Source organism: Rhyacophila brunnea, unplaced genomic scaffold (genome assembly GCF_057557595.1).
Source record: "Rhyacophila brunnea isolate RB1 unplaced genomic scaffold, BYU_Rbru_1.0 scaffold_19, whole genome shotgun sequence".
Classification (NCBI taxonomy): Eukaryota; Metazoa; Arthropoda; class Insecta; order Trichoptera; family Rhyacophilidae; genus Rhyacophila; species Rhyacophila brunnea.
Window position 1 is genome coordinate 3,923,003 of NW_028232848.1, and position 26,114 is coordinate 3,949,116.

The 26,114-nt window shown below is 34.9% G+C and overlaps 1 protein-coding gene across 1 annotated transcript in view; it reads right to left on the minus strand.

The window, feature by feature from the left end:
• LOC147072658 (uncharacterized) overlaps window positions 1-21,138 on the minus strand; it is a 38,159-nt gene extending 17,021 nt beyond the window's left edge. Inside the window, exons 1-10 of the mRNA XM_085945836.1 lie at window positions 20,838-21,138; window positions 20,280-20,427; window positions 17,882-18,126; window positions 14,870-15,112; window positions 12,921-13,100; window positions 12,659-12,805; window positions 10,785-11,888; window positions 9,933-10,448; window positions 6,566-6,655; window positions 5,568-5,686 (exon numbers count right to left, since the gene is read on the minus strand). Coding sequence (XP_085801962.1) covers window positions 5,568-5,686; window positions 6,566-6,655; window positions 9,933-10,448; window positions 10,785-11,888; window positions 12,659-12,805; window positions 12,921-13,100; window positions 14,870-15,112; window positions 17,882-18,126; window positions 20,280-20,427; window positions 20,838-20,987 — 2,942 coding nt within the window. The 5' untranslated portion in view covers window positions 20,988-21,138. The remainder of the gene's footprint in view (window positions 1-5,567; window positions 5,687-6,565; window positions 6,656-9,932; window positions 10,449-10,784; window positions 11,889-12,658; window positions 12,806-12,920; window positions 13,101-14,869; window positions 15,113-17,881; window positions 18,127-20,279; window positions 20,428-20,837) is intronic.
• Between the last annotated feature and the right edge of the window lie 4,976 nt (window positions 21,139-26,114).

The following is a 26,114-nucleotide window of genomic DNA, read 5'->3' on the forward strand; positions in this document are numbered from 1 at the left end:
AACTTATAATTTGTAATGTCCACAATATGTAAAAATAAATAAATTGAAATTGAAATTGAAAAATCATTTGTCCATAATAACAAAATTAAAATGTTTATGACACATCAGGGTTGTCACAAAATTTGTCATAGAAAATACGCAAACTAAATTATATGTCAAAAGTAATTGTTTATGTAAGTGGAACACGAATTAAAACTGAAGATGAAAAATTATATATGCCAAACATGAACAGAAATTAAGAATTTATCAGGAATTCGGGGAAGCCCGTAGTATAAACTGTGATAATGTATTGCACAGCCCTGTAGCACCGCCATTTATACCGGTGACAAAGCTCTTATCAATTTTATTTATGTTTCAAGTGGTATAAACGAATTCTGTTTCAATTCTTAGTACATATGTGACGATATTCCCAATAGATGTCGTAGTGTGTTCAACATATTTGTACATTTAAAATAATTGATTTACACTAGTAAAATCCCGTTTAAAGCGGTACGTCCAAAGACGTCATTTTTGTGTGAGCGGCGTTCCGTTCACGGAAAAGTGCACGGCTTAAGACGCTATTGGCAGCCATCCGGTTAAGAAGAAGAGATGATAATCAAATTTTTGTCAGAGTAGTAATGATACCAAACAATTTGGATCGCTATATAAATTAAAAACTGGATTAAATAATATTAATTAATTGCATGTCCAGTAATTCAGTCACTAGTGTTGCACATTTACAATTTTTATTGCCAGATACATATAGAATTTTGTAATATGCATATAGAATTTTGTAATATGCATATAGAATTTTGTAATATGCATATAGAATTTTGTAATATGCATATAGAATTTTGTAATATGCATATAGAATTTTGTAATATGCATATAGATTGCAAAATACGTATATGGCGTATGGCATTAAATGTAGTAGAGATGGGAAAACTGGTCGATTTTTAAGACTAAGTATACTTACTACCAGTATAAAAAAATACTTAGTATAGAAACTTGTTCCAAAATACTTACTAGTATTTGGAATACTATATAGACTGTTTGGCGTGCGTATGCGACAAAAGTTTCGTACTCAAGTGAAACTAAAACCAACTCCATATTTTAGTATTTGAAATACGTATCGGCTCAGGGAACTCAGACTGTGTATGAATTCTTCAATAGAATCGCTAAAAATACGCTGAGCTCCGCTTCTCGAAAAGTCCCATTAATTATAAAATTTTAAACACCATTTTAAATTTATGAATTATTTTTCTGTTAGGTTACAATATTCTTGTTAACAAAAATGAATAACAATGATTTTTTTTATTGTAAACTGCGTCACCTCAGTCACCTCGCCACATTTCCGAGGGAATAATATGCTGCTACAGAAAATTTATGACCTATTTGTTCGCACATAAGATGATGTCATTTGCATGCATAGGCTAATAAATTAAAATATAGTTGTATTTGAGTGCTACCTCGCTCGCGCGCATTTAATGTCAATAGTATTGAAAGTTTACCAACTAGCCAGCGACTCACAATGATATCATCACAAGTTTTTTGGAATAAGTTTATTGGGCCACCCATACTGAGTATGGGTAGTTTCATCCGAAACTTGAGTACACAAACTGGTGACAGTATTTCCAACTCACCTCTAAAATGTAGCATTTTTGCCACCGCAAACAGCTTAAAATATTACACCAGATTTGTCTTAATTGGCGATGCATAATGCGGTCCAATTGACCAAACATGATTTTTGAGTAGTGGAACACTTTAACAATAACACAGACAATTATTTAGAAAAGCATTATACAATATTGTCAATTTTAATACCAGAACCTCACCAACCCTTAAAGATAAATCACATAAAATATAAATATGTATGTAAGTCAGTATTTTCCATCCGATCATGCCAGGATGCTCCATTATCCAGCCGGAGTGTGGCGGTTTCTTCCTAAAAACATTTGAAAGCAGCACGATAAAGCAGTACACAAATATTAAATGACGATTTTGATGTCGATTCCATGAGCATTTTTTGAATGAGGTGATTATTGATTATTTATTGGTTGAGATAAGTATGAAAAAATAATCATTCTGATATAAGCCATGGGTAATTGCTTGATATCTATATAATAAAGTAGAGGTTATATAAAAATAAACTTATGTTTGAGAATACACTGATTGAAATAACTAATTAATTATAATAAATGATTAATTAATTAAAAATTAATCCCTAATTAATGATTTAATTGATTACATACACTTTATTTCTTTTATTGAAAACAGATTTAATGAAAATTTAGTCAAATTAAATGACGGTTCAATGCAATTCAAATTTAAAGACTAAATTTATTGGAATGTTGCCAATAGGTATTCAGGAAAATAATTATTGTTGTTTATTTAAAATATACAATACAGTAAAAAATAACTTTGTAAAAATTAATAACATCATCACGTCTTATTGAGTGAAAAGGGGTAACTGTAGTTCCAAACCAATAAACCTTTTATTCTCATTATAGAGGTTTCACAGATACATGGATGTATTTTTGCGAACATTAACCATAGACAATAATATAATATTATCTACATTGAACTGTCGCGATAATAAAAGTTAGAAGGTTTCCGAGATCGTGCATGTTAAAAGTAATAAATCTACACATGTGTAAAGCCTCTATTATTGTTAACACAAGACATCAATCACATTAAAAAAAAAAAAAAATCTTGCAGTCACAGATTATTTGAACATTACAATATTTAAAAATCATCAGTTATTCCCATTTTGCTTAGTATGATAATCAACAAGAGATTTGGTATGATATTATATTCAAGTCTTCTTCTTCAATTCTTACAAGTGACAGATCGGTTTCTTAAGCGTCTTATCTTTTCATACTTACCTTATATTCAAAAAGTAGTTATTTGAGGTATCTATTTTCAAAAACCGATTAGTTCACAATTCAATATTAAATTTGTGATAAACGTTTCTGTGTTTCAAGCATAAATGGTGATACCAAATTAACGGACGGAAATTTATTTACGCCTAAATTTCCCACCGAAAACCTTATGAACAGAGCCAAGTAACAAATGCATATTACATACGACAGGGTTTGAATTCCAAATCCGCAGTTCAGAACCACTGGTTCAAGCCAGCGTCCTTGGAAAAAATCATTCGGCGAGTTTTAATCCAATGCCCAATAATAATAGAGATAGCTTGTGACCTTGATATACTTAACCAAAGTAGGAATGTGGGGAAAATAAGTGTTTAAAAGTCGGCGCATCACAACGGAATAAGTTCAAGAGATATTCGCTCCGTCCCTACTCTACAAAAAGGGAACATAACGTCTACTCAATTCTAAACTATCCTAAGCACAAAACCATAAAATGTGCAGGAAAGCGAAATTTAGAAATTACGAATCTATACTTAACTCATTGGAGACAATTGCCGCTGTTGACCAAGTGATTCTGGACAATCAGCGTCAATTTGACACCGTTTGTCCTTGGTGAAAATGTTTTATTTTTTACATTTAGATATTTCATGAAACCCTACATATTTAAAAAGATGAATTTAAATTGAACTGTTTCAATACTTACACAGGTTTTGAATAAATATTAAAATTAATCATATAATATAAAAGTTGTAGCTGTTTTAGTAAACACTTGTAAAATTTACTACAAAATTAAATCTGGCTTCCAAAATTTTTCCCATTTTACAACGTTTTTCTTAGCTCGTATTGTTATTTGTCCGGTACAAATCTTGCAATCGATTTTTAACTAACTTCCCGACTAGCTAGACATTTGAAACTTTTAGAATATATCAGAACACGATGCCAATGCATTCGTTTAATACTTTTAGCCATCTTTAAGTAGAATTGAATTCATTTTCAGTTAATTCTGTTTTGTATGAAAAGTTATTTCAACACCAATATTGGTTGCTAGACGTGCGTTACTATGGAAATCAATGACATGTCAAGTAAATTTTTTTTTGATCGTTTAAGCTAGTCAAGTCAAGTTTATATGGTTTAACAGAAAATTTAAAAACGTTGTATATAAAAAGTTCTTTTTATCTTGTAATTATTAATCTGTCTTCAATGGGTTAATTCGATTTTAGTTCTGTAATATCGAAATATTAAAAAAACATTTTTTGTGTTTCAAATTACAATTAATTTTCAGGAATTTTTTCCAATTTCAAATTATTGAAAAATTCAATAAATTGGTAAATAATGTCACATAGAGCGCGATGCTCAATCGTCTGTCATAATTACAACAAAATTACAACAAAACGCTATCCAGAAAGCCTTTCATAGTTATGATCGAGTTGTCTATGGTCCACCAAATCTGCAATAGCTTCGTTCTGTTTTACTATTGAAAATATTACCATATATAAAAATTCTCTTTTTCATAATTTAGGTAAATTATTTTGTAATTGTTAAACGATGACAAAAATATGAAAAATATACAAAATAAATTCAATAACTATAAATACACAATTAATATTTAAATAAAATGATTAAATGTCTCTGCAATTAGTGAATAATATAAGTTATTTTTTGACCCATGTTTTTCCCGATACGGTAACACTTGCCGATGAAATGTCAGATTTTTTCATTTACAATTATTACAAATATGCCATGATATGAATAATTATATAGAGTGATTAAAACTAATATTACCATGTTGGTGTGTAGGTAACTAAGTACTTACATATTTTAACTACCTATCTATTGGTTTAATATTACATAAATATCTAAATCCGAATAAGAAAAGTTAATTCATAATTCATTGACACTGACATTTCAATTCGATAATCGGTTTTACTAAATTAAGACATGTACAGAATCAACGAAAGTAAAGGAAAATATGTCGTATTAAATGTCACGGATATTTAATAGTTGTTCAATACCCATATTGAGATCAATTGTTAAATGAATTTGAGTGTATGGGCTGTTTATAGACACGTAAATTTATTTTGACAGCAGCTGTCAGTGGTAAATGGTAATACAGAAGGGGGCGAGTTCATAACAAAAGTAGTCTATGGTTAAGGATTCCTTATCTCTATAATCTATAGTTAACAGATGGATTTCGGCTATTTACCAATTTTACTGTAAGTTTGTGGTAAGTACGAATTGAGCATTACGCCCTTAGGATACTTAAAATAACTGTATCTTAAATTCAATATAATCCTATGCATTTAGGTTTATACAGAAATGTTTGTATTTCGAAAAATTGGCATTTAGGATAGTTTAGAATTGAACATTAACTTATTAAGTTCTATTTCTTCTGCCAGCAGTGTTGTTTTGGATCATTACAATATATTGTGCGAAATTACACGTTGAATACGTAAGTATTTTTCGTTATATATGGATCATATTATGTGGTGGACTTATTGGTTTTTGAAAGTAGACACCTTTTTATATTTTTATTCAGTATATTATTATAATCAACCAGACCAAACAGAATATAGCGATATAGAGTAATGTTTTCTTGCGTTGAATCCACACTAAAGCTCTCATCGTAATAAATATAGTAAGATTGAAAAAAAGTAACATGGAAATAATCCTTATGAATGTAGAAGTGGAAGGACTTTCAATTGATTTACGTACCCAGCTATAGGAGCGGGGTAGTTATCTTGATGGAATCTCTTCTTGTGCGGCGGCTTGGAAGTGTTCTCAGGAGAAGTGGAAGGTTTCTGATTGCCGTCGGTCTTGTTCTTCCATGGAATCTAATCGGAGGCAAGTAAATTGACGATTACATCATCAGCAAGTGCAAACATGTTAAAATATAAAATTTGGAGAGATCTGGACGCCATCTAGGAAACAAAATTAGTATTGTTAAAACCCTAACTTAAAATAACAAAGGGCAGTCACCAGTATTAACGTAATAGCGGAACATTAGTCACAAAAGGATTCGGTGATGCAAAAATACGGCTGTAAAAATAGACATTATATGATTTCTAAGATTTTTCACACCCACGGTGGCCGCGCGGCTTAAGCGTTGGACTATCACACCGTGGGTCTCAGGTTCGAATCCTGGGTCTGGCAAGTACACATATTGTTTTTCAATTTGTGTGAGAGTCAGGGTATGGACCTAATAGGTTGAACAAGTGGCTGACATCAATTTCTCGTAAAAAACAAAATCTGTTAATACAAACCTCTACTCTGTGGAGGCCCATATGATCCTATTAGGATCGGACTTGGTCGAAAAAAAAAAAAGATTTTTCGTCCACTATATCTTAAATTGAGCAGTTTTATAAAATTTTTGTTAATACATGTCGCCTAACAAACCATGTGTGTTCTCATCATTCATCATTCTTCATGTCTTGCTCTGATTGATTAGGTCATTTGAGACATAAAGTACAAAATTCCTCAAATCCGTCAAAATATGTGACTCTCGGTTGACAATTGCATCAGTCTCAACTCGATTCTGTCTTCATATTATTTATGAAGATTGCTGGTTGAATTGATGTAATAACTGCTCAACCATGATGCATCTGTTCACAATATGGTTCATGTCTGACTTACGGGTAGTCAGTTGTACATGAATGACGCAGGTCTAATACAGACTTGCAAATGATATTGATATATATTATTATTACGCTTACTTCTTGGTCGAATCTTCTTTTCCTGGCAGGATCCGGTGATCTGTCACTGCGTTGGCTCTCCGACTTGTCGGACCTATTCCAATTTCCTTGCTAAAGATGACAAATGAAGAAAACATTAGACAATCATAATGAATGGATTATAAATATTTATTACGGTCAGAGGTTTATAATATGCAATATTTGTAATTGGGGCGTCTGTTTTCAAAAACTAAAAAGTCCTCAATTTGATATTTGTAATTAACGCTTCAAATACATTATCATCACGTTATGTGCTATCACTGCTATGTAATATCGTTTCTCTTGGTATTTAAAATGTTATGAGACTGATACTCCCATTCCGTAGCACATTAAAACCTTTAAACGAACATTGTTAGTTAGCAAAATCTGCCAAAATCGCCAGAACAACAATGAGGTCACCTCACGCATATCGCGCTACATCATGAACCGCACTAGTCAGTGAACATTTTTTTCTATTATCTGCAGGCCTACACATTTTCAACTCGCGTAGTTCTTTGTTTTTATTGGTTTTCTCTGTGGATTTTCTATTAAATTATTATCTATGTCTCCTGTTTACGTCTATTATCTAATGTCACCTGGTTGGCTTCTGTTTAAAATATTATCTATGGATGCAATATCGCAAGCTATTTTAAAGTAGGCACACGTAGAAACTGTTAAAATTAATTGAAATTAGCATGAATAATAATTCAAAATACTAATAAATTAGAGTTGACACTCTCTATCATTGAATTTATATATAGTGATCATTCAAAATATTCTGCGGAATGACAAAACCATAGACTAAATTTGTTGCCGTGACAGCATGTGACAGTACATAACACGGTAACGACGTATTTGAACCTTGTTGTATTGTATTTTATAATCAGAACAATATGCCCGTTTTCATTAGCCGATAAACCCATTTTTCATCGCCCTGTTTCATTTAGTCGTTCTATATTGTATGAAATCTGTGTTATATTTTGATTACATGTGTCTTATTTGTTTTTAATATTTGCCTTGTGATTAATTATTTCAAAGATGGCAGTCATATTCTACCCCTTTGGACCAAAGAAACCTATCACAATTGTAAGCAATTTTGAGTTACGTATGGTACTGTACATAAATAACATATTACGTTAATGCTACCTCAGCTGTATGTATACCTCTAATGTAATGGTAATGTATACCTCAGCTGAGGCATGGTCTTAAAAGATCATGACTAGGCGATACGCGGAATGCGGGTCGCGGGTGCAAATGACGGAAGCCAAACGAAATATAATTTGTCATAAAAGTTCAACATGCGTCCTTTTTATGTTATGTTTATTATTATATTCGTAATAATAATAGTATATTCATTGACATGTTTTCTTTTTTAAGTACATACGTAAAGTTTTTTAGTCATCTTTACACGATTTAAGAATATTTTCATCCGACGCCATGACAAAACGAATTGACGTGCAGATGCCTCGACTATCGCTCTCCGAATGACAATGCGGCCGTAATTTCGTTCTACATACAGTTGAAAATTACTTGCCGTTTCACTTATGTATGCTCTTAACCCTTTACTGCATGATTTTTATTTTTTCTTGATGTCAAAATGCCTCGTGAATGTAGGAAAAATAATAAAAAAAATATTTTTCGAAAATTTCATTAAATTTTGTATGTTACTGCGTGGTGTCGCAGATTTGCGACATTTGGAAATCTTACATTTTAGTATGACAAAATACAAAACCAAATGAAAACAATTATAAAAAACTAATGTACACAACTTATTTGATGTGTAGATATTTTTATTCAACCAATTTCAATCTTCTGTATATTTTTTTTATTTATTTTAAAATGCGGATTTTCGCGTACATACGAATTCGTCAACTGTCAAAGCAGAAATGCAGAGACTATAATGCAGAAATGCTTTATTTTTTGAAATGTCCAAATAAAATCGGTAAAGTAGGATGTTTATAGTAAAACAGTTTTCTAGGCATCGAAAAAGGATATTATTTGATAATTTACACAGATGGCATTGGCTACATCGAAATAGTTTGAAATGTCGCAAATTTGCGACACTATGCAGTAAAAGGTTAAGTGACGTTTATCAAAAAATAGATAAACGACGGTTAATACGTATCTCCTGAAAACACTTCTTTGTTAATGTTAGTGAAATTAAAATTAACATGTGTGGAGACCTGAAAGTCTCCTGTAAAGTAGAGAAAAATGATATACGTTTCTTTGGTACTAAAGGGCCGAATATAACAAGACAGTTAGTTATAATATTACATATCAATCAGTGGCGAAAGGTGGAGGTAGGTTGTTAAGAACCGACGTAAATAGTTCACAAAAAACTTTGTCAGTCATACATAATATTATTTGTTTTCATTGAACTGAGATTACAATTTGCATAGTGTCAGTTAGTTTTTAAAATTCAATTAAACTCTGCGTATATCAAGCCATATTATAAATAATAGTCAAAAAATATTCGTTAATCTATAAAATATCTAAAATTATGCAATTAATTCATACATAATTTTAGATATTTAATAGGTAAAAGAATAATTCAGCCCCTTAGAGTCAAAGAAACGTATTTCATTTTTCTCTACTTTACAGGAGACCCTAAACACAAGTAAATTTACATTACACAGACATTAACAAGAAAGTGTTTGCAGGAGATATGTATTGACTTATCTTTTATCCATTGAATTTTTTGAAAAGTTTCTTTGTCACTTAACACAACATGTCATTTAATGTCCAGTACCATACGTAACTCGAAATTGTTAAAAATTAAGATAGGTTTCTTTGACTCTAAGGGGCCGAATTGTGGTATGGTTTAGGCAGGGCTTAATGAACTTAAAAATACTAACCAACACCATTTGTAATAATATGTATTCTTAATTCAACGAAAACAAATAAGTATAACTGAAAAGGTGTGCACTATTTTTGTTGGATCGCCCATAGCATACCTAAACTATTATGATTTGGCTTAGGCGGGGTTTAATTGAATTTTAAAAACTAACCAGCACCATCTGCAATTTTGTATTCTTGTTCAATGAAAACAAATAAGTATCACTGACAAAGTTTAGTGTGCACCATTTACGTCGGATCCGGACTACCTCTACCTTTCGTCACTGATATCAATCATTGCAATAAAAATTGTTAAACCATTATTTATTATAGCTGTCAAAAAAAACTGCTGTAAAATCCCAATTTTTGCTACATTGGTAATTCCTAACCTAGGACTATAAGTGTTAACACCAGCAGTATCTCAAATTCTGAACTATCCGTAAATGTGTTAAAATTACAAGATAACACAGTATTATGTGTGCATGTAAATTAAATCAGAACATTGTTATAAACTTTTAGAACTTTAGGTACTCACCGTAGTTTCATAGATCTTTCCTTCAGTTGGATCATATTGTTGAAAGTTCCTCTGCCCAGAATTCACAGGACTAATCCCGGGCGCTCCCTTACTACCACTGTCACTCTGATCATCGTCCTGGTCACTCCTTGCGTATTGAACTGACCTCCCATCTTCAGAAGGCGGCTTATTACTGCCTCCATCACTTCCCGGTTGCCGATTAAACCTGGACCTATTATCTCCAGTGTTACTCCCATTTCTGGGAAAGTCATCCGGTTTTTGGATATCGTAATCGAAGTCTCTTTCGCCTTCCCGTTTCATCCAGCCCGATTCGGCGTTTGGGTATTTTTTGTCAGGCTCGTTTTTACTCCATGGATAGGAGTCGAGTCGTGAGTCGTTTGCGTCCTCTGCGCCGCCGTCGGCTCCTGGCCTTCGGTTTCTGATGGCGGGACTCTGACGGTTAGCCACCTGGGTTTCTGGCCGCCTTTGGTCTCGTCTCGGAGGCAACTGTTCGTAAGGGCTTCGATTGAACTGCACCTGTTAAAATTATATTCAATATTTTTTAAATAAGATCATGCAACAGGCAAGATCATCATATTGGGACCAATTATGTAGTCTATAAGCTGTGCAAGATTCATCAATATTGGTTTAGTAGTCTTTGAGTTAAAACGAAATAAGACAAACTGGAAAAAATTAAAAATACTTATTTTATACTTACATAGCATGGAAATAGTCAAAACTCTGTTCTGAAGGCAAATATTTCGAAACTTCAGAAAGATTTGAATTTTATTATAAGTATAGAAGGTTCCTATACATTATTTGCTCGTCAGTTACACCTTGCTTAAAGAATGAATACAAATAGAGATATCTCACCTGATTAAACTGATGCTGCTCCGGCATTTGCTGTTGAGAAACCTGTCCAACGGCAAACTGATGCGGCGGCATTTGATTAAGCTGCTCATTGCTGTTTCCACCCACTTGCATTTGACTCATAATCATTTGCCCCATCTGTGGCATTTCTTGCCCCCTATTCACCATCATCTGCGGAGCCGACTGCTGACCGATGTGCGGTGGCATTCTATCAGTCATTATCTGCGTGGGCGGCATTTGTGGGACGCCTTGATTTTGAATCATCCTATCGGATGTATTCTGATCTAGCCTCATCTGATGGTCTCCCATCTGGATAGTGATCTGTCGGTCATCTCCTTGCCGCTGTGGGATCATCCCGGTCTGAATGATGTGACGCGGCGGCCGTTTCATCATGTCCTGCGATTGCTGCTGTAATCTCGCGCCCTGATTCTGATCAACAATATTCATGTGCTGGCGATATATTTGATTTTGATCATTCTGCGATACGGTCACTGTGGTGACATTCGAACCGTTTCCGGACACATTCAAATGATATGGTACTGTCAACCCGGCGGAATTGGAAACGGATGTTTGATTTCCGGCAACACTAAAGTGCGTCAGCGTTTCTAAATTATGAACATCCCGATTTTGTTGCAAAAAATGTTGCTGTTGTAAATTATCTTGATTATGAACGTGGCCGATAACGTGAAACTGCGTCTTTTGCCGTTGATTAATATTCTGTTGCTGAAACGGATGCGTGGAAATATGGTCGCCTTGTCCGTTGACAATATGTCCGTCAGGCTCAAGCCGGACTTGTGTTATTATCATTTGCGGAGGAGGCTGCGCATGCGGACTCATTGTGATGTTGACTCCCTCGGATCCTTGATGAGAGGGCGCCGTGATGATGTGAAGACCGTCACCGATCTGGGCTTGAGTTTGAATGGGCGGGGCCTGATGGTATAAAACTCCACCTTGGACTAGCGAAAATGTTCCAATGGATGAGGAGGAAACTAATTCTGGCGGTAAATAGAGAGGTTGGTTGGGCGGAGGGCCTACCACTAATACGTTTCCACTTCCACTGGCAGTCGGAGGAGGTCCAGAGAGTTGTACCAATTGCGGGGGAGGAACCTGTAAATTCAAAAACAATAATGAATGAATTGATGGAAGTTAGTATTATACCCTGTTTACACGTGCATAGATTTACTGTTGACAGTAAGAAAATGTATGGGTAAACATGTATTATCCTGCAGTTGGTAAGATTGCATGCATGAATCAAACAAGTTTGGAAGCTTCTGAATTTTCTTGTGACAGTAAGATTTTTTCAACCTGCGCCTGCCCAGCAGAGCGATAGTGGCAAATCTGCCGGCAAAAAAATGAATATTCAGGTTGACCGATTTTCACTAGCTGTCAAATAGTACGAAATAGTACCATAAAATGACAACATCGCGTTTCGCTCACTCTTAAAGAATGAATTGGCGAGACAGTCATCACTTTTACGTGTAAACAGCTATTGTCATGATAGTTAAAAATAAGCACTATTGTCGCCAGTAAATCCATGCACGTGTACAGGCGCCCGGTTCTGTGTCAAAGCGAACTAGTCCGCGGATATGACCGGGCGTACAGTGCCGGCTATACAAAAAATGCAGACTTATTCGCCTGTCTTTGAAGACAGAATGCCAGTCTCGGGCATCTGTTTTGAATAATTTCAAATTCGGAAGAATATTGGTCCAATAATGAGACATTAAGCATATGATTGGTAAGTGTTTATGATAAACTTTCAATATATCTAAAAAAAACACTTCACTCACTTGCCGCCATACAAAACCTCCGGGCACTTAATGATTGATTTATAATAATAATTAATAATTTATGATGATAAATTGATTTGCGATACTAACCAGAGGTCCAGGATGTTGCGGAATGTGGATCCCAGGCGGGGGAATGCTCACGACGGGAGGGCGGATGATTGGCGGAGGCTGCTGTAATATGACTTGTTGCTGCTGAAGAGAATGCTGATGTTGCTGCTGTTGATTTGATTGCATTTGCTGCAAACCAAAATTTAGAAATTAGAATTACGCATTACACAATGTATGCAATTAAAGTTAATTACTTTATAATACACAAGTTGATTAATGGATATTATTAGACAGAAAAACTAACTGTGTTTCCTGGATTATTGCCCATCATGATGGGCTGCTCAATGGCTTGAGACTGTTGGTTCTGATGCTGTGCCATGTTTGGATTTTGATTCTGGTTCATATTGAACTGCTGGGGGGCCTGAGGAGGAGGCACAGACAACGGCGGAGCCGCCAAAATCCGTGGGGGGAGATTCAATACTTGCTGTAAAATTTTTTTATAAGAGAATTGTTAGAAGTTAGTAAAAAATTCAATATTGATTGAACCTGTAGAAACGGACAATAAAGTGAACAACTGACTTATAGTAAATTGGTAGCGCTTGCTAACAATTCCCGTTAATTATTGAAAACATAATATCACAACATAAGAGGTAAGCCAGGCTATATTTTGAGAATGAACATCTTTTCCGGTGAGGCAAAAAACAGAATTACTCCATGTAAAATCCCATACTCCAAGTTAGTGGAAATCGCTATATGTAAATAGATTTTATGAATTTTAGTAAATATTTTGATTTATGGGGAATTTCCAATAAGCCATGTTTGTATTAATGGGTTTTATTGTACTCTTAAATCTTATACTTTGTTATGTTTAAAACCCCTGCCTTATAAACATTAACGTCAATCTTTATTTATTCGACTGGCGACACCAAATTCTCTTGGATAAGTTGAATTGCGCGTTGTATTGTCGTTTGTGGCGCTATTTTGAAACTTCCGGCGCGAAACCAAGACTTCGCTTTGCAGACAGGACTCGATCTCTTTGTACCTCTACCTTAGGCCATACCAGACGTCTTGTGAGAATTGGTCTCCAAAATGGACGTCACTTGACGGAATTTCTGGCGCCGATGGCAGGAGCCACCGAGCACACTTCGTATACGTCCAGTTTTGTATTTCTTTATTTATTGTAATTTTAGTTCCATCAAGTTTGTAGATATATTATTTAGCTATCAGTTTCGTTCGTTCATTTAATTTAGGCATCTATTATAATAAATTCATTCATTGGATTACTTATACTTGTTACTAAATTTATGTAGATGCAACTTCCATATTATACTTTTGTTAAATTTCAAATCGTTTTTCATTTCACCTACTGTATTACTTACTTTAATGTTTCCTTTACAGATTAATCTATTTTGGTTCGAATCCGGTGCCGGAATATGGTGCCCATGTTAACTTAATAATTCTGTTCTTAAGATTTCATTCCTTCACAAGTCTAAGTATATATGAGGCGTCTAATTACAAAAAGCGACAACTCCATAATTCAATATTTTCGGGAAACAACGTTTTTATGTTTCAAGCTTCAATTTAAACCAAATGGCAATTTGTTTCAGCCGATAAACTCTTAAATGCAATAAATATAGGCAAAATAAAATTGGATGTAGCGCTATTTGTACCTCACTTTTTAATTTACTGCCCCCATAAGGCACATATTTCCGTGGCACTGTCATGAGTTTACCAGATGCTACAGCATGGGAGACGCCATTTCCAATATTGAACGTTCCCTTATTGGTTGACTTAAACACGCGTAAAATCAACCAAGCTTTAAATAATATGAAACACAGACTTGGCGCTTTATGTAATAAATCGAGACTTAAAATATTTTTTATCGTAGGGTTATGTCGCGTTTTGGAATTTATAGATCAATACATATTATGTAAAATTATACAAAGAATATGTGCGTATTTTTTTCTCGATTTTGACCAAATGTGGACTTATCGCCTTTTGGAATTAGACGTCTCATATTATGATCGGCTTGTTTTATAGTCGGTAGTCTTAAGTTCTTTTAAGTACGATGGATTACCTGTAGAAATGACACAATTATCCGCGCCCTGTTTTACCAGTCTCATGGTAAAACAGGGCGCTAACGGCTGACAGCTGAGAAAATTTGATGCATAACAACTTTTTACCCAGTTTAACGTCCTGGGTTGATGGCATAGTCTAGGTGAAAAATGACCTTTGTTGTGACATAATAATTACCTGTGGCGCAGGTGTAGGCATCGTATTGATGTCAGGCTGCAACTCCTGGAGAAGTGTCTCGACTAGATTGACCGCCAACTGCCTGGCCGCAAGCAGGCCCTCGGCTCGAGGGTGCTCGATGTGAAGGTGAAGGGGGTCGGGTGCCTCCCGCCCAAGGGTAGGCTCTACAAACTGGGATCCACGCCCTCGCAATGTCACCGCAGCGCCCGTTTCACTTCTGATATAATGGAGATTCGAGCCGCCCTGTTGAACACATGGTAAGTATACAGAGTGCCAGGCCGGTTATTAAGGCTATCATTTAGAATACACAGGAAACTACTGACCGCAGATAATATACAGTGAAACCACGATTATACATTTTTGAAGGGATTGACAGAAAAAATGTAAATAAAAGGAAAATGTAAATGGGGGGGACATCTATTAAAAATTATACAAATTGAATTGGAGAATATTATGTCAATGTGTTCTTTCAGCTTTTCGAGAATGTTTCTTTTCTCTTGAATCGACAATGTTTTTCTTTGCTGACAAAAAAATTTTCCTAGTGTAACTTTGGTTTCGGGCACTGCAGTCATAACGTTTATAAATAGAATGCATACATGTGTCTGGAATTCATTTTAATGATGATGCATTGAATTGCATGTGTTCATTTTAATACATAATTTTAATTGAATTTTGATTATGTCAGACGTAAATTGCGGGAAATAAATACAGTCGAACTTGGTTATTACGATCATGGAAATAGCGAGATCTCAGATGTAATGAGGAAACATTCGTTGACATTTTAGTTTATGATTTTCTCCATACATTTATTCACTTTTATAACGAGCTCCTTCTCGGGTATACCGAGCAAAACTGTTAATGTGTCGATCAATTAAAAACAACATTTTCGACCCTAAGCAATAAAATCTGACCGGGCAGTTAACTAGACTGATGCTGCCGGGATCGGATTACGTTTATGACACTAGTTAAGTGTTTAAGACAACATTGAAAAACTATCCACGCATATGGTTGAAATTGCATGTAAAAAATCCAAGCTTTGTGAAGTCAGTAGGTACCTACCTGTGCCGGCGGCTCGGCACTTCATTACAATAAACAACTTCTTTTGTAGTTTACAAATGCCATGCTTGTTTTGGGGATTTTTAGGATGGTTTTCAGATTTTTTATGTTCTATGCTTAAATAGAACGTGGCGCGAAAAATGTTATATAACGTTATAACGAGTAATGCTTATAACGAGCGGTAAAGCATGAATTCTGGGCATGTAAAATCGAGGTTCAGCTGTATTTCAATTTCAGGATTTTCTTTCTAATTTTTTATATACATTACTGAAATGCAGGGACTTTGATATACCAGCTGTATTGTGATTCATTAATTAGACTAATTAGAGTAAGGCTTTTGACTGTGTGTGACAACAGAAGATGTGGAAGGTCCTCCTAGAGATGGGAGTCCCGGTACACCTTGTAGCCTCATGGCAAGACTTTATAACAATACCACTGCCTCAATATGTAAAGGAGAATGATGTAAAATCCAAGTACAAAAAGAAGTTTTCCAAAGATGTGTACTCGTTCGACAAAAATAACAAGCTGGAACTTTGAAACTGGCTGCTACAGGTAACATGGAACTACGGAGAAATTATTGTCTGCAACACAATTTTCACCACTCACAAACTGTCCACCATTCATTGCAATTTAATCTCGTAATATTATCTATGTACTCGATAATCGTTCGCCTTTTGATTTATTCATGTACTTCCTGGGTCTTTTCAGATGTTACTGTATTAAAAATCCTTTATAATTCCTTAGTTACAAGCCGGCTTGAGACTGGGTCGATTGTTTGGGTCCCGCATCAGTTGAAATATTACCTTATGGTGGAGCGAGTTCGAAAGAAATTTTTGAGACTCCTTTATTTGAGGTTATATGGACACTATCCGTGGCTTTATCCAAGTATGCTTACATACTGCAGTTTAAATGTTGAAGATATCAATATTTGGCCATGTATTTTTTTCGACTTATGCGTGATGTAAATGAGAAGTCTGCCATTCTTGGTGGTATTGACTTGTGTCCCTGATAACTATCTTAGAAATCGGGAGCATCGGTTATTTGTTCTCCCAAGTTGCAGAACTAATCTGCTATTGGTGATGCCAATTGGGAGGACAATAACTCTGTTCAACAAAATCGCTTCGGATGTTGATATATTTCATCCACGTGAGGATGAGTATAAATAGGCGGGTGTTGTTTTATAAATTCCTAAAATAGGGTCCACTTAGCTCATTTGGTGTGCTTCCATGCTTTAGAATTTTTGTACCTTTGACTTATCTTTTCATAAAGTTTTTTGTGATACTGCATATGAAGCGCCTTGTTTCAAAGGCCCCTAAAAGGATTTTAGGTAGTTCTGAGAAAAATGATAAAAACGATTTTAGGTAGTTTTGAGAAAAATAAGAAAAACCCATATCTATTAAATCTGTGAACTTTATGTATTCATTTTTTAATTTGTTACATTCTAAAGAGTATTTTCGCTTTCAATTTTAGGGGTATTTGAAAAGCACACCCAACCATTTTAAAGGGTTTTGAAATTTATCCTAATTTTTGATCAAATGTATTGACGGTTTTTGGCATTTTTTAAAGTTCAATCTTTGGCCATCATATAGGTAACAAAAATATCCATCTAAATACATATCTAACTCAAAAATTTAAAAAACAGTTTTAGAGGGATTTGAAACTAGGCGCTTCATATATTTATTTCTTCTTTACACTGTTTTAACGCTATTTCTTTGTTTTGAAATGTCATGTTGTGAACTCTTAAATTTATAATTTGTAATGTTCACCGCCTGTAAAAAATAAATAAATTTGAATACACTGCCTGTAAATGTAAACTTAATGTGAGTAAATAAATTAACACAGTTTCATCCTATATTTCCAACTGACTCACGCCCTTCGATCAAATAACATAATGTCGGTTGGACATAATGGAATCCAATCCGATAATATAATAAAATAAAATGAATATTCACTGACCTGTCCGATAATCTTCCCTCTGAGATCAAACGTGGTGGGCAGATTGTCGAGACCAATATAGAGCTTCTCCACTTGTGTGGTGACATTTGTGGGCATTCCTATGATGGTCGGGGGCGGTTTTCCAACAGCCTGCTGTATGGAGAATGTCCCCGGCCGTCCGGTAGTGTTCTGCATCATGCCAAAACTCGGACGGATCGGATTGCCAATGTCTGCACGGATTATTTCGTCTATCTTCTGGATAGCCACTGGAGAAAAATTTAAGATCATTTAGACAATATTCCATCAAGGGTCTGCATGCAACCTGCAGGTACACTTTTTGCAACCCTTGAATAGTTTGGTCATGATAACGTAACATGTTGCCAATAATATGTTGAATGTTTTATGACATAACGAGTGCTTAAAGTCAGACAACGTTATCTACAAAAAAGTGTTTTTTTTTTTTTTTTTGAGATAACGTTATTTTACATTTACGGCTACATGATAGTCAAACAACGTTATGTCAATCTTTTCTAATTTCTTATTAAATCGTCAGTAAAGTTTAAAGCTAACTACATAAGTTACCCTTGTTTTCATATTTTTTAAAAACTATCCCTATAAATTTTAACATCATCATAAGCAAGATAAACGTACAATACACAATAAATTATAAAATATTAACATTAGGTTTTAAATAAACATTTCCCTTGTTGAGTTACAAGAATCTAAAATAACGATTTTTGGCTCTCCTGTAAAGTTGCACTTTTGTAGATAGTGTTGTTTGACACTAAGACCTCGATAAGAGCTTTGGAATCCAAACAATGTCAATTAAGAAAATAGATGAAATAATCAGCTGGCAGTGTCACCTGTCGACATTATTGTATGAGTTAGCCAACACATGATCGATATTCACAGTTAAAGAAAGCATCAATTTGAATACCAATATAAATTGGTAGGTATCTTAGCGATGGTGCCCATAGAACGCGACGAGCGGGCGAAGTCCGCGTATGCAGTGTTTATTCATAACCATAATCACACGTCTCTTCCCGCGCATTACCCTTCACCTATGTAATAAGCGGCCCAAGCAGCACAAAATAATTTTTATTACAGCGCCTCTCATAACAAAGCAATAAAAATATTATATTATTTCGGGGCTTGTCATTAATATTTACGACGACATTATTCAACCAGCGATAAACTGAACACGCAATAAAATTAAACAATGACTTCTCTGTAATTAAATAATTGCTCTTCGCCCGTCGATCGACGAGGCCTCAAGCAGCGTAATTTTGGTAGCCGTGTTCAATGAATGGACTTCTTTGTATTTTCATTAAATCGTATTGCCGAGAAGCGAAAAACGGTGACTCATGCGGCACGCGGGGCGCAAGGCATCGTGAAGTCCAGTGGGCGCTGGCGTATTTGATTACGTTGTATTTTTGATGATTTACGCGCCACTTGTAGAAATTTTGCGCGAGCGCCGCACTCGCTGCGTCAATGGGCTTTATGCCTTAGAGTAATGATATAGAGAGGGCCTATTTTCGGCAAAATGAAGTTGCGTTTCTAGCGTATAACGCACGGTGGAACAGCAATTCTATTATTTTAAACTTAACTATGAAACGTTATACCATCATGTTGCTTCTCAGTACGACTACCAAATTTAAACACAACAATTAACCATATTATGTTACTAAAAATAATTACCACTAACTTTATATTTCACACAAAAACAATATATCGTCACTGTTCTGGCAGAAGACACTAATTCGAAAAAATGACATATTGAGTTAGTTATACCAAAATGTTCCTAATTTCAAACTTTACCGTCTGGAAATCTTCTTAATAAATAAATAGTCTTTATTTTAAAGTCATCCTTTTTACGATTAATTAATAAACTCACATGATAGACCATTTCAAACATTTTAACAACTTCAAAGTCAAATTACTCAAAACTAGTATACCTCAGTTAGTGTGTTCTGCCAGAACAGAGACGATATTTTTGCAACACGCGCTCGCAGTTTTTAAATGCATTTAATCAGCCAAATCAATGTTTTTCGGCGACGTTTAAATTTTTTTTAAATTCAGTCAAAGAAATTCTATCTTACTCTAACGCATATAGCGGAGGTATAAGCGTGCCGAAAGCTTACTCACTCGCACTTATGGTTAGTTTTTGTTCAGGCATGTGTAAGTATCTATTTCGATAAAGCCCGTATTTATACGACGGCTTTTATATATCCTATTTACTGTTGACAGTACGTATTACCGTGACCATAACAAGAAAATGCACATGTAAAAACGTATTATCGTGCAAGTTACAAAAAATACGAACTACGTCGCACAGAGCATTTTGACGTTTACAATCCATAATTCTATACTATGTTTAGTAGGGTCTTAATAATAAAAAAACACAATTTCAATTACATACATTCTATACTCTGTTTTGTGGGGCCTTGAATAAAGAGGTAGAGCGGTCGACCGTTTGGACTTTTCATGCGGTCATTCTTTGACATAAATCGACCTCTCGTGGAAATTGCCGCCCCAGAGCATTGGTTGATTTCATCTTGTATAAAACCCTGGAAACGATAAAGAAACATTAATAAACGCCATCTGCCTGAATCAATCCACTACGAGATGAAGGCCTTATGCTGAAAAATGATAGGGCACCCTGTATTTTATAACATACAAAATATTGGTAAGTTATTTATTAGTTATAAAGATTTGAAATCTATGATATTAATTTGACATCTTCTGTCAAAATTCTACATAACTATTAAAATTCGGGACAGTTCAGGTCAATTCAGGACGCAATGCAAGCCTGGTTATACTGATTAAAGCGAGTGAACATGTTTATTGAGACTTCACCAGCAAAAAATTGACAGTTACCTGCATACTTATTTACCTGAAAAAATTAACAAAATATACTGCATTTAGAATTTATTTATACAAGTTGTACAAGACCCGGTTTAAGATGAAGATAGATTACCTTTGTTAAAAGATTCCTTGCACCTATAGGGGCGTCATTTATTTCAAACTCCGATGTGTAGTAGTCTGTATTTTTAGCATTGTTGTTGAACGTCTGCATATTATTATCTGCGATAAAAGTTTTATTGAATTTGTTGAAAACATTAGACATAGTTTTGCATGAAGACAGTGTACGCACGATATTAACACATGTTTATTATTAGTGTTTACATGGATGCCAATAAATTTGGCGTTATATCCCGGAATCAACTTTCATTTCGACGCTACCAAAATTGTCAAATTTGACATAATTTATTTGACAAGAAAAAATGTTCAGTGCTGCCACTACACGAGAAAGCTTCTTTGTAAAGCCGCGTTGACACGATCCAAGTACGGATCCAAGTACACTTGGATCGACTGCCATCCAAGTGACAGCTTCATACTTATTATTCCTATCCAAGTTAACTTGGATGAGTAGGACGCGGTCCAAGTAGCTTGGATAGGAATAATTAGTATGAATATGTCTACTTGGATGGCACTCGGTCCAAGTGTACTTGGATCGTACTTGGACCGTGTTAACGCGGCTTTAGAAAATTGAAGGAGATAATAATTATTTCAAATAAAGTTTATAGTACCTAATAGCGGTCTTTACACACACATTCTTTACCGCATGCTCAGGAGCGTTCGCGCCGGAACCCGATATTGAGCGCGTAATATCACACGTGTCAGATGTCTGCTGCTACAATTTATTTACATGTCAACTATATCCTGCGAAACGTTTTGCGCATGTTTTGAGGAGCACGCGCCGGGATTGAGCGTCTAAACTCTTTAAAGCCGCGTTGACACGGTCCAATTACGATCCAAGTAGACTTGGATAGGAATAATTAGTATAAAGATGTCTCATCCAAGTGACAGCTTCATAGTATTTATTTCTATCCAAGTTAACTTGAATAAGTAGGACGCGGTCCAAGCAGCTTGGATAGGAATAATTAGTATGAAGATGTCTCATACGAGTGCACTTGGATAGGAATATATAGTATGAAGCTGTCACTTGGATGGCACTCGATCCAAGTGTACTTGGATCGTGCTTGGACCGTGTCAGCGCGGCTTTAAAGGCATATCGCGCATGCATTACGGCGTGATCGTGGAAGTCGTTGGAGCGTACAACAATTCAACGGTTTTAGCAAGAGTGTGTTTTTTTGACACACGCATTTTGACATTTAGCTCAAACACAGTTTCGTAAATAAACCATTCTTGAGAATAAATAAAACAATTCAACCAAATCCTTCCACACACAACATAACCAAAACATAACGCGTGAACAAGTTAAGCTTTATTTTTATACAAGAAGGCATCTGTACACACTTAATCTGTACCTAGATTATAAATAGATATGCAAAGAAGAAATATTATACTATCTGAGCTTGTGCAGGCGCAAGTTTAAGTCAAAACAATAAACGAAAAGTCTGGGTTAAAGACTATAGACTGTGTTTTGATCACCTAAGTACCCTTAATTCGTGAATTACGTCAAAACTATCCCGATGATTTAAAAAATTATTTAAGAATAAACAGTGGTTCATCATTTGATTACCGATTTATTCTCAATATCCCCGATCTCCTAATACATATTTGACATGTTTGCCGTTGGAAGCTCTTGGTCCTTCGTAAAGAGCAACAGATCGTAATACCACAATGATGGCTCATATACCTACTTCATCTCTTCCGCCACCGCTACATCGATTTTCATCTACTTTTTTAAACTCTTTCCGAAAAGAACCCCTAAGGCTTTGAAATTTGTTTACTACAAAGTCTCTATTAGCCTCGGGAAATCCTCTCCTTTGAAGAAATTAATTATTTTTGCATACGCCACATCGCGTAAATTTCTATTTTCATATGCCGCCGATTTGATGATCCATAAACATGGGAATATTTTATACATGTCCATAAGGTCCGTAATAAATTTGCGAGAAAAATTGAGAACGTCCATTTGTGACGAACGTAGTAAAACGATTTGACGTACCTACGGCACACGTGAAAGATTAGACGCGACCAACCCCACTCTTTCCGCTGGTCGCTACGCGACTTTAGACACACGGTCATTCCCGTGCGACATCGCGTACACGAGTCTTTCATGCAGACAAGATTGTATGTGTACAGGCCGCTATTCTGTTCATAACTATTTAATTCTAGCAATATTAAAATTTATTCTAATAATTATCTAAAATACTAATATTTTTTAAATTATCCTAGGTAACTTGTTTTTTGTGTTTACAAGCTAGCGAGAAAAAAAACCAAAAATAAAAATTAAACATTTTTTCAGAATAAGTCCTAATATTGTAGTTTTATGATGAGATAATGATTAAAATTAATAGAAGAAAAAAAAGGAAAATTCTATTGTTTAAAATTTGTATGACGAGGTTCATGTATTGCCACTGTTGTTGTATTGCAAGTGATGGCCTATTTCGAAACGCACCAGTGATCTTTGACCCATATATCGATTTTACGGCGGGCCCGTTTGACGATCGGAGTTTCAGAATAAAATTTATTAAATGGAAAAGCTTTAAAAGGCGCAAGATTAACCGAGCATAAAAGCCACGCCCGAAAGTATGCTCGGAAGGATTATTCTTCTCGGTTTAACTTCGTCGTGGTTTTATGGTGAGTGAGAATTCTGACAGCTGTCATTTAATTTTTCGTATTGTCTCCAGGAACTGGGATCAGTCAAACCCATTCACATAGAACCATTCTGACTTTACTAAATGTAATGCCATATACAACGAAAGTTTCAGAATTGATAAAGCACCATTGATTTCCCGCTTTTACATACCTACTATGTGCACAATGTCTTTCAGGGAGCTATTATTTTTCTCTTTAGTCCACAGTCCTCTATTGTGTACCATAATGAAGTTTACAATGAAGTGATAAATTAAAGTATACAAATAATATCGAAGCTGTATGGAAACTATTCGTCACGCGTGACATCTCATCAATAATCAACTTTAAATTATTAAACAATAAACTTATAACATCAAGTAATATTTTATTCAATAATCACAAAGGATTATACTTTTATATTGTAGGTACCTATGTGAACTGTGACAATCGAAACAAAAACATTATTGTACCCAGGGCTTTTTTTTTAAAAAACAAATGTGCCAGAACTCACTTCTTGCCAAACTTCTTACCTACTAAAGAAAATATATATTCAAATACCATTTAAAACAACTTTTCCTATGCCACAACTATGCATAAAATTAAACAAATAAACAACCAAAGTTGTAAAAAATAAAAGGTACAAATCGGTTATGTTCAATAAAAGTATATATTGATTATCATGGCCCCACATCCTGAAGCGGGCCCTCTACCTATCACTAAGGTTAAAGGCAGTATGAGGCTCTATAGTAGCGTTTTTCAAATGGTTTTCGAGGTAAAATTAAGGATATTCAGTGTATCAATAAACATTTTAACTCATTTAGTGTTAACACCGCGACTGGCGCGTTTGGAGTAAGTACTTGGCCATTAGATATAATTAAGGTGTTATTTAAATGTGGTAATTAAAAGGTAATTAAAAGTTTAACAGTGATTGTGTTAACCAAAAAATGCAATTACACAACCACATATTTAAAATGTTGATACGGCCGAAGGAAATTAGCACCACAGGCGATTTTTTTACGATTAGGGCAAATTTGTGATGTGCGTTTATCTCACTTATCTGGTCGATCCCCCAGGCTAGAGACCTGTCAACCCCCTCTTTATGAGGGCCATGGTGATTTCCAAAGTTCAGTCCAATTTTCGTCTAGCAAATCGTCTCGATTCCTTTTCTTAGTGTTAGAGTCTATGGCCGAATGTCTTCCATTGAGTAACCACCGATCAACGTATTTTGAAGGATCAAATCGAAAAGTGTCAAAGGTGGTCCGACGAGTTGATGAACAAAAGTGCCAAAACTGTTTTGGTCTTCAACGAAGCTCTTATTGGGGTAATAATTAGATTCATTTGCGAAAATTCGCGTTCACATTCACTTGATGAAATGGTCATAGAATTCAATGCATATATCAAACGCGATAGTTTTTCAGGATGTCTTTTCATATGAGATGATTCAGGAAAATTAACTTGCACTATGTAAGTGTGAACATTGCTTCATCTAATTGCTTTTGAAAGATTAAAAATACTGTGAAAAAAGGTGCCGGAACGCCGTTCCAATGCGTTACATGACAAGAAAAGCCCTGGTTGTACCTATAGGTGTTCATGCTTTGGTAATATGCATCATTGGCGATCGGTGGAGGTTGGCTGTTAAGATCCAACATAAATAGTGTACACTAAACGTTGCCACTCATAGTTATCTGTTTTAATTAAACTAAAAATACATACGCCCGCGATGGCTGAGTGGTAATTTATCTGCTTGGTAAGACGAGGGTCTCAGGTTCAAATCCCGGGTCTGGTAACATTCACATATCTATTGTTTTTCAATATATTGTGTTTGAATCCAGAGCATAGACTGAGCAAGTGGCTAACCATAGTAGATAATAAATAGTCAAGAAATATTCGTTTATCTATAGAATATCTAAAATGATGCCATTAAACGATACATAATTTTAGATATTTTGTAAATAGGAGAATATTTTTTATCAATTATGGTTTAGTTTAGACAGGGCTTGAAAACTAACCACCATCTGTAATACCATGTATTCTTAATTCAATGTAAACAAATACGTATGACTGAAATATTTTGTATTATTTTTGTCATATCGTCCATAGTATACCTAAACTATTATGGTTTGGTATAGGCAAGGTTTAATTAAATTATAAAAATTAACCAGCACTATTTGCAAATTGTATTCTTAGTTCAATGAAAACAAATAATTGGTATGACTAACAAAGTTAAGTGTGCACTAGAGGTGGGAAAACTGGTCGATTTTGAAGACTAAGTATATTTACTACCAGTATAAAATCTTGGTGCGGCTACCAAATTTAAACACAACATAGTTAACCATACCTTCTACTAAAATAACTAAAAATAATTACCACTAACTTTATATTTAACACAAAAACAATAAATTTCAGCAACACATGCTCGCAGTTTTTAAATGAATGTATTCAGTCAAATCCATATTTACCGAAGACGTTTACAAAAAATACTTAATTCAGCCATAGATATTCTATCTTACCCTAACGCATAGTGTGGAGATATAAGTGTGCTGAATACTTACTCTCAGTTCCAATATTACAAAAGAGAACGAGGAACTGGAAGAAATAAAAGCCCGAATAACCGCTGCAAATAAATCGTACTTCTCATTGCTGCCCA